Source organism: Erythranthe guttata, chromosome 8 (genome assembly GCF_056151865.1).
Source record: "Erythranthe guttata isolate IM_541 chromosome 8, IM_541, whole genome shotgun sequence".
In the NCBI taxonomy this organism is placed as follows: domain Eukaryota; kingdom Viridiplantae; phylum Streptophyta; class Magnoliopsida; order Lamiales; family Phrymaceae; genus Erythranthe; species Erythranthe guttata.
In genome coordinates, this window is record NC_142540.1 from 14,569,054 (window position 1) to 14,585,607 (window position 16,554).

The 16,554-nt window shown below is 36.6% G+C and overlaps 2 protein-coding genes and 1 long non-coding RNA gene across 8 annotated transcripts; 1 reads left to right on the forward strand and 2 right to left on the reverse strand.

The window, feature by feature from the left end:
- Positions 1-6,095: 6,095 nt before the first annotated feature.
- On the reverse strand, positions 6,096-6,877 carry LOC148768580 (uncharacterized). The gene is made up of 3 exons (XR_016032866.1): positions 6,557-6,877; positions 6,373-6,481; positions 6,096-6,256 (listed from the first exon to the last, which is right to left on the reverse strand). It is a non-coding gene; the product is annotated as an uncharacterized LOC148768580 (long non-coding RNA).
- A 1,110-nt stretch (positions 6,878-7,987) lies between these two features.
- On the forward strand, positions 7,988-14,026 carry LOC105970599 (putative disease resistance protein At4g27220). Of its 5 annotated transcripts, none has more exons than XR_016033165.1 (4): positions 7,988-8,114; positions 9,047-12,088; positions 12,950-13,468; positions 13,754-14,026. XR_016033165.1 is itself a non-coding variant. In XM_012995428.2 (3 exons), exon 2 carries the CDS (start codon positions 9,056-9,058, stop codon positions 12,041-12,043), a length of 2,988 nt encoding a protein of 995 aa, XP_012850882.2. In that variant the 5' UTR covers positions 8,024-8,114; positions 9,047-9,055; the 3' UTR covers positions 12,044-12,088; positions 12,950-14,026. The 5 variants fall into 5 exon arrangements, 3 of the variants coding, with proteins under 3 accessions (XP_012850882.2, XP_088678056.1, XP_088678055.1); XR_016033166.1 differs by having other exon boundaries at positions 8,064-8,208; XM_012995428.2 differs by having other exon boundaries at positions 8,024-8,114; positions 12,950-14,026.
- LOC105970600 (formiminotransferase cyclodeaminase-like protein) lies at positions 12,667-15,009 on the reverse strand. Of its 2 annotated transcripts, none has more exons than XM_012995429.2 (3): positions 14,662-15,009; positions 14,145-14,559; positions 12,667-13,420 (listed from the first exon to the last, which is right to left on the reverse strand). In XM_012995429.2, the coding sequence occupies exons 1-3, from the start codon at positions 14,689-14,691 to the stop codon at positions 12,894-12,896; spliced, it is 972 nt and encodes a 323-aa protein (XP_012850883.2). In that variant the 5' UTR covers positions 14,692-15,009; the 3' UTR covers positions 12,667-12,893. The 2 variants fall into 2 exon arrangements, with proteins under 2 accessions (XP_012850883.2, XP_088678057.1); XM_088821931.1 differs by having other exon boundaries at positions 14,145-14,553; positions 14,662-14,730.
- Between the last annotated feature and the right edge of the window lie 1,545 nt (positions 15,010-16,554).

Below are 16,554 nucleotides of genomic sequence, written 5' to 3' on the forward strand. Positions count from 1 at the left end.
TGCCCTACATCCACGTGGACCTGCAAACACGATTTCACTAGTTCAGATTTACAGTGTACATTAATAGGACTTATTAAAAACACTAAAGACTCCCTCTTTATGTAATATGCCGTTCTTGTACACAACTTGAACTCCGTGTCTCTTCCAACAGCAGCTCCACACCGCGTGCCTCGAACTCCCTTCAGGCCTGAACTCCCTTCAGAAACGCGGCTGATCTCCCTTGAGATCTATACAGCAGATCTGTATATATTGGCACACACAGCGATGGCACAGTGCAACGATGGCACAGTCCTGCTCCGCAGAACGCCTTTGGCAAAACTTCGATGCTATGAAGAGGTTTTTCTCCCAAATAATGCACACGGTTCTTGTATGTCTTGGAGGCTTATATAGCCACGAAAATAAGCCCTAAGACCTAACTTGGGCCCTAAGAAATCGTTTTAACTAGGTAATAGAATCCTAGTTGATTTCTACTTCTATTCTAGATAAGTACAAAAGATACCTAACTAGAATAAAATACATGGAAATAAATCTAAGTCCTAATAGAAGTATATAAGAATAGGACTCTAATAAATTCCAAAATAAATATGGAAAACAAATCTTTGCCAATCTTTTAATTCCAAAACTCGGCGGATTTCCTCGATCTTCAATAGTCGGAAATCTGGCGCCAACATATCTGATAGATAAAACAAGTGTAAAGAGAAAATACAGTAACACCCAATTGCTTCTTTATACAAGGTTTATTTGCATGTGTGCATAGATTGTATTGAGTTGGTCAGTAAGTGTTGTGTGTGGTTGTTGATTGACATTAACAAGTTTTACAACAATTATAGATATGAATCCATGAGAACTCCCAAGTTTGATATTGAGAAATTTTCATGCACTAATGACTTGAGTTTGTGGAGGGTGAAGAAGAGGGGCAATTTTGGTTTAACAAGCGCTAGCGGAGCTTCGAAGGGAATAAAAGTTCTTCTTGATACTCCAAGTGATGTTGAGAAGAGCAATTTAACGAAGAAGGCCCCTATCTCCATTATCTTAAGGTTGGGAATAAGTCACTGAGAGAAGTCAAAGAAAGAACTGCCCAATGAATCGGTTAAAATTGGAGCAGTTGTATTTGAAAAAATCTTTGGCTAACCGATTATATTTGACGTGAGGTTGTATTCATTCAAAATGGCTGAAGGTAGACAATCTGGAAGATGAAGACAAATCATTTATGCTCCTAAATGCCATTCCCAACACTTATGAAAACTTTAAAGATGCTATGATTTACGGAAGAGAGCAATCAATCACTATACAGTAGTCTTGATGATCAATCTTGCAACAGTGAAGAAGGCTTGACGTCAAAGGGAAACCTGAAAACAAAGATCACAGTTTAACCAAAACAAGTTCAATCAAAAACGTAAGTTTTGAAAGGGGGAGAAGGTCCACAATGAATAAAGGGAAAAATTGAAATGTTTCCACTGCCAAAAATAAGGGAATTAATTGCATAAAAAATTGTCCTAATAAAATGAACAAAAAGACAAGAAAAACGAGAAAGTAGAAGAAAAGTGAGCATGGCCTCTAGCAAACTAGGATTATTTTGCAGCCCAAATAAGGTGGTAGATATCGAGACACATTTTATTGCGGATTGTTTGGAAGAATTTTTCACATAATCCGGATAGTTTAGGGAGAGTTTTTTTTTCCTGTACGAATTGCTTCAAAAACATTCGTTTGATTTGGTAAGATGGTCAGGGGGGTCTTTTCTAACACAAAATATGAGTGTAGCTTTGATAGGGCACAAATTGAGGGAGTTTGTCTTATTAAAAATAATGAGAGGTGATTAGTTCTAATATTTAATATTTTGCATAATAAGGGGTATGCCTCATTAACCCTTTTTTTAAGGAGCCAGGAAAACTATTTTACTAAAATATAATTATCTTATTTTGTCAAATTAACGTGTTCTACCCTACTATCTAGTAGATATACCTAATAGTGGAATTAGGGGTGAAAATTTCAACAAAATTTTGAATATTGTCGAATTTAATTCCAAAATTTTCGATAGTGTAACACTAGACACGACCATGAGCCGGTTCGGGCCGGTTCATTCCGGTTCGCGGTTCACTTTTTTCGGAACCGGTACCGGCATGTACAACACACGGTTCGGCGGGCCGGGCCGGTCCACCGGTTCACTCCGGTTCCGGGCCGGCCCGGAAATTATTAATTTTTTTTTTGAAATACTTGATGAATAAATAAATTAAAAGAATTACTTTTAAATAGAAAAAAGAAAAGGAAATAAATGAAAAGACCTGAACTTAATTTTAAATTCAAAATTTTAAAAATTCGAAACTGCAAAACAATTTTTTCTTTTATTTTTTTTACTAAGAATTGAAGAGAAATTCGAAAATGCAGAACAACTTTTTTTTTGTTTTGACTAAGAATTGATAAGAAATTCGAGAATGCAAAAACTAAAGAGGGAATTGAACTTTACTAAACTTTGATATTGAAGAAGTAGAGAGAACTGTGAGCGAATTGGTGAGAAATTCGGTTTGGGTGTGAGGGTATTTATGGGAAAAAATGGGGGGGGGGGGGGGGGGTCGGGGGTCAAAATAAACAAATAACGGCCGGTTCAGTAGCCGTTGTAGCTTTTTTTCAACTTTTTTTTAAAATCTGGGTGAACCGCCGAGCCGGCCCGGCGGTTCACGGTTCACCTATTTCTAGAACCGGGCCTGTCCCGAGGAACACGGGCCGGTTCACGGTTCCGGAATCGGTTCTCCAGTCAATGAGCCAGTCCGGTTCGTCAACGGGCCGGTTCCGGGCCGAAAATCGGCCCATGGACGTGTATAGTGTACACTATTCTTTTAATCCGAATCAAAAAAAAATTCTAATTTTTCATTGTTTTAATCAAATCGAAATGAATGTTGGATTCCAAATTCATTCTAATTTTAATTTGCGAAAATAATCCATTTTTATTTTATTTTTCACCAAGCTAAATTTAACACATCAATTGTACTTTATAGTATATGTGAATAAAAAATAAACTTTTCGAATTGAGCCGAATTCTACTTGAAAATTTCTGATTTTAAAACATTTCTTTTTATTTCAATATCCGAAATTTTGATTTTTGATTTTCCTGAAAATTTTGGGACTAAATTTTGAATTAATTTGTAACTTAAAAAAGGGAAAATTTGCTAAACACCCCTAATTCTGGACCTAATAGATGGAGATCCATTATATAAGTCAATAAGAATAAAGATCTAAGGCCAAAGAAGACCCAAAGCCCAAAGTTCCACATGCACGTGGACAAGGACGAGGACGTGAACATGAACGTGGTCGTGACCAAGTCCATGTGTCTAAGATTCCAGTCCTTCATATCCCGCCTATCAAGGATTTATGATTATATTGGTGCTCGTTAATTAGTTACACTATTATTATTATTACATGTCATAATAGGTGTGAATTATTTTTTATATAGAATATCGATTATTATTGTGGAAGAAAGGATTACGTACGTCGTGAACAAATATCCGAAGAAGAGAGGATATTGTTGGATATTTTCTTGGAAAATGTTGATTTAGGGTAAGAGCACAACCACTTTGACAGTACATGTTAATGTCTTATGTGGTCTAGAATTTTTCTTTGATAGTATATGTCTAGTAAATACATAGTACATGTTGACCGTTGTTATAGTATGTAGTAACTTTGTACATAGTTTAAGTTTACTAAACCAATAGTACATGGTAATGTCTTATTGTAGTGCAATTATTGTGGAGCGAGGCCCACATCAATTGACTGAAGGCATATCTACGAACTTTTATTTGATGACTTGCTGAGTGCGGAACACATAGATTTGTACTTGAGTCTGTTATGTTCTGAATGTGTCATGAGCCGGCATGGACATGAGATTGATTACCTTGACTCCCCTGCCCATGTATATAGTGGTTTTAACAAACATGTTGCATTCTATGCTGTCGATGCAATTAACAATTCATCAAAACATATGGTACAATCTTTATCTAATATTTTGTATTATGTTTCGCAACAAGAGTTACGTCATGACATCACATAGACCTCGAAAACATTGGTGATGCCGAGTTTGATATTATTCGTGACAAATTTACTATTTTTGGAACGATGACGTTTGACAAGACAAATTTAGCAAGTATCTTCAGTAAAAAGTATGTTATGATGCCTATCCATTCCAATCAACACTGGTTCCTGCTTGTTTTGAACCCTACAGATAAATATATTTACCATTGAAACTCCATAGACTATTCTCCGAATTTCCCATGAATTGTGAATTATACCGTATGGTCATATTCTTGCAATCAGTTATTATTGAAGTACTGGTTTGGCTGTAGACTAATATAATATTTTATTTTCGTAGGCCTCTTTTTACAGCAAGGAAATTGGAAGAAGGTCTGGGTTGGAGATAGAACTGGAAGCTAACTATTGTCTGGTTAGCTTACGGTTATATCTCCAACCCAGACCTTCTTCCAATCACCTTGATGTAAAAAGAGGCCTATGGAAATAAAATATTATATTACTCTACAACCAAACCAGTACATAAAGAATAATTGACTACAATAATATGGGCTTACGGCATATTTCTCAATTCCTGGAAAATTTGGAGAATAGTGTACGGAGTTCTAATGGTAAATACATTTATCTGTAGGGTTCAGAACAGGCAGGAACTAATGTTGACTGGAATGGATAGGCATCATAACATACTTTTTACTGAAGATATTTGCTGAATTTAGTTTGTGAAACGCCATCATTCCAATAACAGTAAAATTCTCGAGAAGACTATCAAACTCGGCATCACTAATTTTTTCGATGTCTATATGAGGTCGCGACAGTAACTGTTGCTACAAAACATAATAAAAAATATTAGATAAACATTGTACCATATGTTTTGATGAATTGTTTATTGCATCAACAACATAGAACGCAACATGTTTGTTAAACAACTATATACCTGGGCAAGGGAGTCAAGGTAATCAATCTCATGTCCATGCTGGTTCATGACAGATTCAGAACATAAGAGGCTCAAGTACAAATCTATGTGTTCCGTACTAAGCAAGTCATCAAATAAAAGTTCCCAGATATTTCTTCCAGTCAATTGATGTGGGCCTCTCTCCACAATAATTGCACTACAATAAGACATTACCACGTACTATTGGTTTAGTAAACTTAAACTATATACAAAGTTACTACATACTATAATAGGTGGTCAACATGTACTATGTATTTACTTGACATATACCATTAAAGAAAAATTCTTGACCACATAATATATTAACATGTAATGTCAAAGTGGTTGTGCTCTTACCCTAAATCATTTTTTTCAAGAAAAGATCCAACATTATCCTCTCTTATTTAGATATTTGATCACGACGTACGTAGTCCTTTATTCATTAGTAATAATAGAAATTCTATATAAAGGCTAATTCACACCAATTATGATATAAAATAATAATCTGACTATTAACGCGCACCGATTATAATCATTAGTACCTTGTTAGGCGACAACATCCACGTTCACGTCCCCGTCCTCGTTCATGTCCATGTGGAACTTTGGGCTATGGGGGAACTTTGGGCTTTGGGTCTTCTTTGGCCTTTGACCTCTATTCTCATTGACTCTCAATTTGTTCTTATGTTACATCTCCCTCTTTATTGCTCTCTCCTTCGTTTCTTTCTCCTTTTTTTTATGTCTCCTCTCCTTCTCCTTCTTCTGGTGTCAATTATTTTTCCCTTCTCTCTATCTCTCTCTCTCTCTTTCTCTTTCTCTCATTTTCCTGCTGCTGTTTTTCTTTTACTCTTCATTTCTTTTTCTTTTCTTTTTTCCTCTGTTAATCTCACATTCTTTCTCTTCCTTTTTTATTCTCCTTCTTTTGATCCCTTCATTAGATATTGCGCCTGGAGAAAGATACTGCAATTAAAATAAAACAATACTTAAAATAAAACAATACTGATTAGTATGGAATTGTTATAGAACAATATTATATAAGGTGACATAGGGTACATTCTTATTTGCATATAGTACATTCCTATTCGATAGATGGTACAATCCCATTAGAGTTTAGGGTTTATGGTTTATTGTATTAATAACTTACAGGTGTTGCTTGCATGTCTTCATTGTCCTCTTTGCTACTTTGAGAATTTATATCAACAATCCTTTCATCATTTAGCCTTGAGTGTGATGCAACAAATGGACCAAAATTATTTCCAAAATTGGACAAAGCAAGGCTTTTTCTTTCGTGTGCACAACAAATGGTACAACCTAATAAACATAAAAGCAATGTTAGCTAATACCATAATGAATATGTAATACATTATGTATTGTGTAACTTAAAGTGTTACATGTATTTCTCTTATCCGAGCAAAAAAACAACCTACCTTCTTCTTGATCGGTTGGGATTTTGCTGTCATGCCGCCAAAAGAACCGGAGAAGTTTGTAAACACTTGTGGGAACCCTCAGTGACGTGATTCGTTCATGCACCCATGCCTGCTCATTTTGGAATCACTATTAATTGGTATATTTAGCATAAACACAATATATAATGTATTAGATATCACTTACCAATAAGTCGATAGTGCAACCGTCAAAATACTTTAATGTTCCACTTAAGTACATCTCGATATTCTCAACAAGAATATCATATACCAACCTTTCCCAAGCAAAAGACCCTAATATCTCAAAATCGTCTACATGCGGATAAATCCACCTTTCCAGTGACTTGTTACCAAGCGTATAGTATTGCCCCCAAACCAATAGGCACGGTATTTTACGTTGTACGCCTGCATGAGAGCCGCAACCCGCTGAAAATTATGGTTTATTATAGGTATGTGCCAGTAGTAATAAAAGGGATTTTTCTCCAGTTCTTCAAAATGTGGTTTCTTCATCAGCTTCTTCTCGGTGAGCACCTGCAGCCTGATCCTAGCATGCTCCCATCTTCTTTTACATCGATTCCTGCAACTACATACACATAAATTCAATTATAAAAAATACAACGTACTATAAAGTTTCACTACCAGTACTTCCAATACTCTGTTTCAATACCATCCAAAGGCACTAGCAATACCATTATTTCATATGACATATACTACATCACCACCAAGAATAATACAATAAGCATCTTTCTTCATATCCTATATCAAACCCATCAAACATCATACATCAAGTCCTTGTTAGGACTAAAAATGCTTTGGGGACATGCTAATCTGGCCAAAAAAATAACACCCGTGAGAGGAAGTGTTCAATTTCATGCAATTCGACAACAAAATAAATGATATTTACAAACTCAAACAACAAAACAACAGATATTGGAACAAAATTAATGATTATGGGAAGCACCAATATTGTCGAGGCATAATTCTCACGAGTGAAAATGTTCAAAATCATGCAATCTACAACAAATAAACGTTTTTTTCAAACTTAAGCAAGAAGCAAATGGATCTGTTTTCAAGAAAATGAAAAAATAATAATAAGGGTTCTTACAAGAACAAAGCCGCAAGCAGGGGCTGTCCAATAGGCTTGCGAATGAAGTGAACCAAGCGAGATCTTTGACCATCATGAGAGATGCTATTGTTCCTTCCTCAGATTTCGATGGCGGATAAATTCGCTGCAATGACGACAATGGCGCGGTTGTTCTTCGTCTCGACATTAAGAGAGAAGAAAAGTGGATCTAGGGTTTTGGGAGAGAAAAAAGAAAAGGCGAAAAGATACAGTAGATTGGAATGAATGAGAATTTACAATTATGATAAATAACGTGAATTATATAAAGGGTATAATAGGTAGTTTAACAATGCAGTGGGCTTATGTCAAGCTGAAAAATCATATTAGCAAATTGCCCCCTTAAAAAAAATAGAATTATTTCGGAAGTACTAATTTTGATATAATGGCATTCGGATTAAACTAAAATGTGAAATTAATATTATTTGAAAAAAAAAAATCGAAGTAGAAATTGCTAGGAAATAGCTAGTTTGGCGCCATCCGACTCCAACCAGTGTTATTTTATCAACCATATAAAGTCAAAGTGAGACCCCATTTAATTTATATTTGACGCAAAAAATTCCCAACTACCCCCAAAATGGTCGACTGAAGAATTTTCAAATCCATGAGCTAATTGATTCCTGAGGTAATCAATATATTCTTTTCACACCATACTCATTACTCTTAATAATTTCTTGTGCATTTCCGTTTGAGGTCCGTTCAGCAGTAATCATTTGAAGGTTAGGAGTTTTTAATTATTAAGTAAATGGAAAAAATTATAACTTAATTCAAGGGTTAAGAAGTTCATTTGTACTGGGTTCGTCTGTCTTTCTCGAATTATGTAATTATTTTTTAGTCGAAATTTCTGAATGATTTTGTTCAATGAATTGCTGATTCTCTCACTTGGTGTTTTCAGTTCATGGAATTGAAACCTTAGAATTTTGTTGAGTGTATGGATCAATTTTGCAAAAAAACTTCCTAGGGTATTTTTGTCTTTTCACAATCTGCCAATGGGAAAAAAAAGGTAATTGGGGTCGATTGTGCTGTCTAAAAATAAGCATAGGGAGGTATTTGCTAATTTTTTTTATGACAGCAGGGAATCGCACAGTTGCAATTTTTACACGGGTAGTAAATATGTATAGAATCTTATGTTTGTCATAGTTCTCATCAATCTCTTTTGCATCGCATTCGTTCTATCTCGGAGACGTATTCATGTTACATGTTTGCATGCAGTTTCTATGTAAATATTGTCTAAGGCATAGCACATATGCTCGTGCACCTTCGATAAGTTTCAGTAGCTTACTTTTGATTGTGCGATATTTCTTCACTAACCATTGTGGTTTCTTTGATGTCCTATCTTCTTTTATTAGTAGAATCTTTTGTTACGAACTTCGTCAATTTACCAAATCTACCTCTATGGGGTTGTCAATTTTTTATTTGACGCAATCCACGTCGACCAAAATTAGCACAAGTTTCTTATTTTGTCGAATCTATTAAATCTTTTCCCTTTCCCGGTTTTTTCTTAAAGTTCCGTTTATTACTAGTATAACTAATTCCTTTTCATTTAAACTTTTATAGTTTCTGGGCATGGAAATTGTTGCTGCTGTCGCAAGCATTACCCAATGCTTATGCGGAGGATGCTGCTCAAGCCAGTCAGTTTCCCGACAATGCAGCTACCTTAAAAGACCAAAAGCTGGAATAAAGTTATTGCAACAAAAAGCCGAACTGCTTAACGCTAGAGAGGCTGACGTGAGAACCAAGTTAGACGAGGAACAAATGTTTCGTGGAATGGATCCTACAGCCGAAGTCAATTTGTGGTTGGATAACATCCAAAAGATGAAACGTATATTGGCTAGTTTTGAAGCGGAAATTCAAGAAAATAAGACATGTTTATGCGGATGTTTTCCTAACTATTACAATCGATTAAAGTTGGGGAAGTTTGTTAGTAAAAGAATCCACGAAGTTGACACGCTCCTCGAACAGAGCCAATTTCCTGGAATTTCATTGGTTAATAATATGCTGCCGGAGAAGGGGAAGACTTTGCCCACGACGACGCTTGTAGGAGAAACGGCCAAGATCGTACTGCACCGAACTTGGGAGTACCTTATGGAAATAAATAGCGAAATAATTGCAATTTATGGGATGGGAGGTGTTGGGAAAACATCTATAATTAAAGAAATTAATAATAAGCTATTAGCAGAAAATACCCATTTTGATCACGTCATTTGGGTGACGGCGTCGAAGGATTCAAACACAGAGAAGCTGCAGAAGGATATTGCAAAAGAGATCGGTTTGTGCTTCGATGACGAAGACGGTGAAACGAGAAGGGCCCGCAAATTATTCGAAGCATTGTGGCGAAGGAGGAAGTTTCTATTGATAATTGATGATCTATGGGAAGCAATTTCGCTCGAAGAGATTGGAGTTCCGATTAGAGCAGGTAAAGTATTAATAACAACTAGATTGTTGAGAGTGTGCCGAAGGATGGAAGCGGAGAGAGAGATTGAAGTTGATGTGCTCTCTCCGCAAGAAGCTTGGGACTTGTTTAAACAAAAGGTGGGCGAAAGGGTAATTTCGTCACCGAGAATAAATGATCTTGCGAAGAAAGTTGCAAAAGAATGTGGTGGCCTACCTTTGGCCCTCATCACAGTCGGGCGGGCCCTACGAAACGAAAACAAAATTAAATACTGGCAGACTGCATTATCCGAATTAAGAAACTCTACTACAAGCATCGAAGGGATGACGAATCATGTTTTTGCGCGGTTACGATTTAGCTACGACAGGCTAAAAGATGATGTCACGCGTTCGTGTTTTCTGTACTGTGCTTTATATCCGGAAGATCATCTTATCGAAACAGAGGAGCTGATAAAGTATTGGGTATGGGAAGGGCTTTTTGGTAAATCCGGGAGTCTGGTCGATAAGATGAAAATGGGAGAGATGGTTCTGAATGAGCTCACGAGTACTTGCATGCTGGAGAGAGAAGGCACCGCTGATTATAAGTATGTGAAGATTCATGATTTGATTAGGGATATGGTAATCGCACTTACTCGAGAAAACTCGACTTTTATGGTCAAATCAGGACATGGGTTGCGGGTCCCACCTATGGAGAATGATTGGCCAACGGATCTCGAGAGAGTTTCGTTAATGCGGAACGATTTAAGCTCTTTATGCTGCGAACCAAACTGTCCTAAGCTTTGCACTTTGCTGCTGCAGTATAACTCGTTCGATAAAGGGATTCTTTCTTCTTTCTTTAGGCACATGCCAAACCTCGAAGTTCTTGATTTGTCTTTTACCGGTATTGATCATTTGCCCGAGTCGGTTTCCCATCTGGAGAGCCTTCACGTTTTACTTTTGCGCAGTTGTTGGAACTTGTTGCGCGTGCCGACGCTTGCGAATCTTAAAAAATTGAGGGTTTTGGACCTCACTTATACACCGATCGAACAAATGCCCGAAGGGATGGACATGTTAGAAAACCTTCGGCACTTAGGACTTTCGTATACTAGAGTTTCGAACATGTCCAGCTCAACTTTTCCTTTGGAAAATTACAAATTCATCGAGAGTCTATCGTTAATTGGCCTCCAACTGGAATCCGCAGGCGGAGAAAGTTTAAGTCTAGTTGACGTTCTCGCAAGTTGCAACATGTTGGTTGAACTGGAGCTAAGCTTCGATTGCATGCGAGACTTTGATCGGTACATCACTTCTGGGCATTGGAGTTTACTCGAGAATTTCAAATTCTTGATAGGCGACCCCACGTCGTCTGTGGATACTGGTAAAAACAGCATAAGCTTCTTTGGGGTTGATATATACGATACATTAGGTGCTGTTTGGTTGGCCGATAAGGTTAACGAGTTGGCGATCCGTGCATGCCCAAGTATCACTCACTTACCGGCCTTCATAACATCTTCCAAGCTACAACACTGTCGAATCCAACATTGCGAACAAATGGAATTCGTAATTGATGTTGCTGAACGGAGCACTTTTTGTGAATTAGAGTGGTTAGAAATTGACGGCTTGAGTAAGTTAAGCGGAATTTGCAACGGAATTGTGCGTGGGGGCACGCTTGCGGGACTTGAAGTATTGCATATCAGAGCGTGCAACAGCCTTACGACCCTCCTCCCACTTGAGCTTGTCAAGAACTTGACAAACATTGTCGAAATAAAAATCGAAAACTGTGAAAAAATTGAACAAGTAATTGAAGTGACGGGAATAAACGATGTTGATATAGTGCTGCCTGCTTTAAAGATACTGAAGTTGAGTTGTTTGCCGGAACTTAAGAAAATATGCGGAGGACGAATGATTTGTGATTCGTTATCTAGCGTGGATGTTTATAGATGTCCCGGATTGACAACATTGCCCTTCCTCGTCGAGATAAGGGACGAAATGATTAACTCTGTCAAGGAAATAAGAGGAGGTAAAAGGTGGTGGAAGGCAATAAGTCGGAATCACGAAAATGCCACCAACCGATTGCATGCAGTCTTTGAAGAAGTAGCAGACGATTCTTTTGTGGGAGATGATTCTGAAGATGATCGCTCCGTGTGCAGCGATGGTTCCGGAAGTTTTCCGCTTTCTCCTCGATAATTTGTTTCCACTGAACCTTGAACGAACCTCGACTTCTCCTTTTAGGTAAGTCTTGAGTTTTTCAATTTTATTTTTTTCTTTTTTTGTGTGACGAAGAGTTAGTTGTTTACTCATTACCTTATAATAATTGCAATATAAAGCATTAATATTTAGGGTAAATTCCACTTTCTCCCCTTATACTTTGGATTCATATCACTTTACTCCCTTCTACTCTCGATTGCATCAATTTGCCCCTGTACATGAAAAAATGTCTCAATGTGGCCCTCGATGTTAGTTGTCTCAATGTGGCCCTCGTTGTTAGTTGTCAGACATTTGACCTTAACACCGTTTAGTCTAAGCTCTGAAATTACAAAAACACCACTCCTCCGAGTTTAAATAATTAAAAAAAAAACAAAAAAGAAATTAAAAGAAATAATAATAATAAAAAATTCAAGGCAACGAGAAAACACAGTCTCACGACGGCAACCACAACTTATTTTTAAATTTTTTTAAAATTTTTTAATAATTTATTTAAACTGAGAGGGGTGATTTTTTTTGTAATTTTCAGACGCAGATCAAACGGTATTAAGGTTAAATGTCTAAAAACTAACGGCGAGGGCCACATTGAGACAATTTTTCAAGTATACGGGGGCAAATCGATCGAATTGAGAGTAGAAGGGGGTAAAGTGATATCGAACCAAAATACAAGGGGGGAAAATAAAATTTACCCTAATATTTATTTAGCAAATACAACGTTTGAATCATCCGTGTATTTGCTTCATTCACACACTGACAAATTTACAGAGAAACACAGGTTCGAATCTCGTACACACACACACACGTGCACACATGCAAAGTAGTGGCATTCGATTCAAGAAGATTCATTGTTAGAGATCAACTTGATGTATCTATCGACAATCATTTCAGGAGAAAGATCCGTAAAGTAGCCCTTATCGACATCGAGCCCTTCTTCTGCCGCCAGCATCTCCACCTGTTTCTGCACTCTATCGGCTCCAATCTGATTCGGCTCGAGTAACATACAAGCTATCTCAGTTGTGTCCTCACCGTGGACCAATCCGAGTGTCTGCACGGTTGGCAGGCCCCCACCACGAGCACTCACCATAAGAGCGATCCTCCGAGCTGCGGAGAAATCAACGGACATGATTGGCACGTTGTATGTTGCGATCCACGGACGGGCACCGATCATGACCACGCCTTTGGTTTTTGAAACCGTTTCGGGCCCTTCGTTCGGTTTCTCAGCAAGTGTTGTTTCTGGTTCATGTGGCCAACCGGCCCATTTGTTTCCTGTAAAGTTTGGCCGGTAGTAACCTAGTTCGCGCCTTATCGTCTCCAAGGACTTACCCGTTGGGTGGGCCGCACCGTATAGATACACCGGCACTGCAGTGAAATATTGAATTTGTAAATGGTAAAAACTCTTCATTTAAGGTGGTGTTTGCAAAAGCTTTTAGAAAGAGATTATGAGCTTTTTTTTGTTCATAATCAATTTATAGATGTTTTCAAATTCAAACTTTTGTTTTTGCTTCTCTTAAAATGAGCATTTTTAAGCTATAATTCAAAAAGCACCCCATGACATTTTTTTTCTTCTATTTAAGTTGATTTTCCAGCGGATTTGCAAACACCACCAACTTTTAGAAATAAGCGCTTATGACCAATGTAACTCACACTCAATAACTTCTGCTTTTAAGTAAGCTTTTGCAAACACCACATAAGTGGGAGTTTAGTTTATTGCAATTAGTACTCGTGTTATAACGAATTGCTGCAAAACTAACCCGTTTTATTTTATTGGCAAAAATCCCCTTATTTATGGGTTGATTGCTGCAAAAAAATGAATCATAGGGGTTTTTTTTGTCAATGAATAACACAGGGTAGTTTTTTACTTTTTTTAGTAATTCGATATAACACATGGTACTGTTCGGAATAACCCTTTAACATGTTGTGTGCTAAAAAATGCATTATATCGTTTATTTTTTTCGCTGTTACTAAGACATGTATTTTCTTAGCATTTCGAAATAACACAGGGATACTAAATGCAATAAAGCCACGACTAATGCAAAATGTAATAAAGATTCGAAAGATCGAAATCCGTATAGAGAAAAGGCACCTTGGAATCGAATGCCGACATCAGAGGCAATTGTCTTTGCAAGCCATGCGGCTTCATGGAGTGAGGAGCGAGCGAGTGGATGGCAAACAATGTCGTCAATAACGCCAAGCCGAGGGTGGGCCCCGCAATGCAGCTCGAGATTAATGGCTTCGTAAGCAACCTCGGCCATGGCCACAACACTTTGGTGCAAAGGAGTGTAGATCGGGCACCCTATGCTATCGTGAGCCACGTACGATACGAGAGTGTATCCGACTCTATTGTACTCATGGTCCTTGAACTTGTTCACTATTACAGTTTCTTGATCCTGCCTAGCGGCTCGCTCGATCGAATCGAGGGTTTCTCTGTTTCTCGACTCGGAAATGTAGACTTTGCAGCAGAGCAGCATTGACTGCTTCGCCATTGCTTTCTTCTTATCCTTGTGCATGTAGCAGAAAAACACAGTCAGAAATTTAAATTAACTCCATCAGCTTTTTAATACACAAGAAAATATGCAAAACAATAAATTAAAAAATCTTACATTATTGTAACTTGGGTCGAAGTAATCCATTTTCCTCTGTTTTCTCTTGCAAGATATCAATTGAATGACATATTCTCATGTGTGTGTATATATATAAAATATAGGGTAAACTATGAACCCCTAAACTTAGATTAAATTACTAAAACCACCTTCACCTATTCGTAATTACCAAAAATTCCCTGAGTTTTGTTTCCGTCTTACACCAACCTCTTACGGTGTGACTTTTCACAGATATTTTTTTATTCCAGGAAATTGATTTTAGACAATTTTAGATATTTTCTTTTATTTCTCAGCTATTTAATAGAATGTATAACAGACTGTACACATTTTCGTTTTAAAAACTCGATCAACAGTTAATAAGAGGAGGGTTTAGTTATTGCGGATAAGTTGGGGTGTTTTTTGTTATTTAGCCTAAGTTCAGGGGGCTTTTGTAATTTATCCATATATATATATATATATATATATATTATAAGCCCTTTGGATAGATGGTGTACGTATTATTGACTCAGCACATAGTTTGGCCAAATGGCTCTAACAATCTCCAACGTGTCACTCTCAACTGGACAAGTACCCTTAACTATAAAACAAAATATTTCATATGTGACCAAAAATAAAATGTTCACGTGTAACTTGTGTTGATTGTCACGTGTTTTTACTTGTTTGGTAAACTGTAAACTACAAACCTCCTCAAGTAAACTAGGTTCCTTCGATGCTACACCCGGTGAAAAACACCGGGTGGGTCTTCTGCTGCCACGTGTTCTTTTTTTTATTTTTCTAAAATCCCTAAAGGTAAACCCTAGCGGGGAATCTATTATAAAATACAAAAAAGAGACACGTGGCAGCAGAAGATCCACCCGGTGTTTTTCACCGGGTGTAGCATCGAACAAATCAGTAAACTATAGCTGGTTTGAGAGGGGTAAATACAGTTTTACAAACAAAAGAGGTATTTTTTGTAATTCATACATATTTTACGATTATTTATAATTTAAGTTTTCTATTTCATTATCGTCTATATATTTCTATCTAGGGGCAATTTCTTGTTTTCTTAAAAAAATAAAAATCTATTTTTCTTAAAAAATGATAGACCTCTAATTTTAGGGGTGCATCTATTTTTACAAAGAAGAGAAATTATTTCGTGATTTACCTTTTCTTATTACCTTCTTTTTTATTTTATTTTTATTTGTAATTCAATTTTCATATTTAGTCTATTCATAGTTCGTATATTTCGTTTCCCAGAAAATTGTACTTATTTTATCTATATTTGAAAATAAGGACATCATTGAAGGGAATTGATTTTGAGGGTTATTTTACAAATGGGGTTTTTGTGCATAAATTCCTAACCAATCATCTTTATTATTCTAGAATGGTGTTTGATTAAGCTTATTTTAAACAGCTGATAAGCTCTTACGTCTGATAAGATGTTTTAAGAGTTGATAAGTTGTTACATCTTATTTGTAAGATTAATTTTTAGAGTGTTTGGATAATGGGCTTATTTCCTATTTTTACTCATTAAAAGATCTTAAATAAAAAAGGTGGGGTAGAGGTACTTATTTAAAAAGATCTTATTTGCTCTCCAACAGCTTATTTTAAAAAAAAAAAATTAAGATCTTTTTCCTAAAAATTTACCAAACACTTTGGAAGAGCTTATAAGCTCTTTTTAACATCTTATAAACTTAGCCAGACACCCTCTTAGGGGATACATCTATTTCACCAATAAGCTCATCCATTTAATATTTATTATAAATAAAGAAAACATTCGTGTATATGCAAAATTACCCCCACCCTCTATACCCAATTCTTAATTGTAATCTCAATTTAATCAATTTTGTCCAAAAAATTCCAATTTTGACTTTTATTACTGTCTATTATTGTAATAGACAGTAATATTACTGT

Coding starts and splice junctions, on each gene's coding strand:
- LOC105970599 (XM_012995428.2), top strand. CDS start 9,056: ATGGAAATTGTTGCTGCTGTCGCAAGCATTACCCAATGCTTATGCGGA.
- LOC105970600 (XM_012995429.2), bottom strand. CDS start 14,691: ATGGATTACTTCGACCCAAGTTACAATAAT. Junction 14,560..14,661: donor TCGACCCAAGTTACAATAAT/GTAAGATTTTTT, acceptor TACATGCACAAG/GATAAGAAGAAAGCAATGGC. Junction 13,421..14,144: donor TGTCGGCATTCGATTCCAAG/GTGCCTTTTCTC, acceptor ATTTCACTGCAG/TGCCGGTGTATCTATACGGT.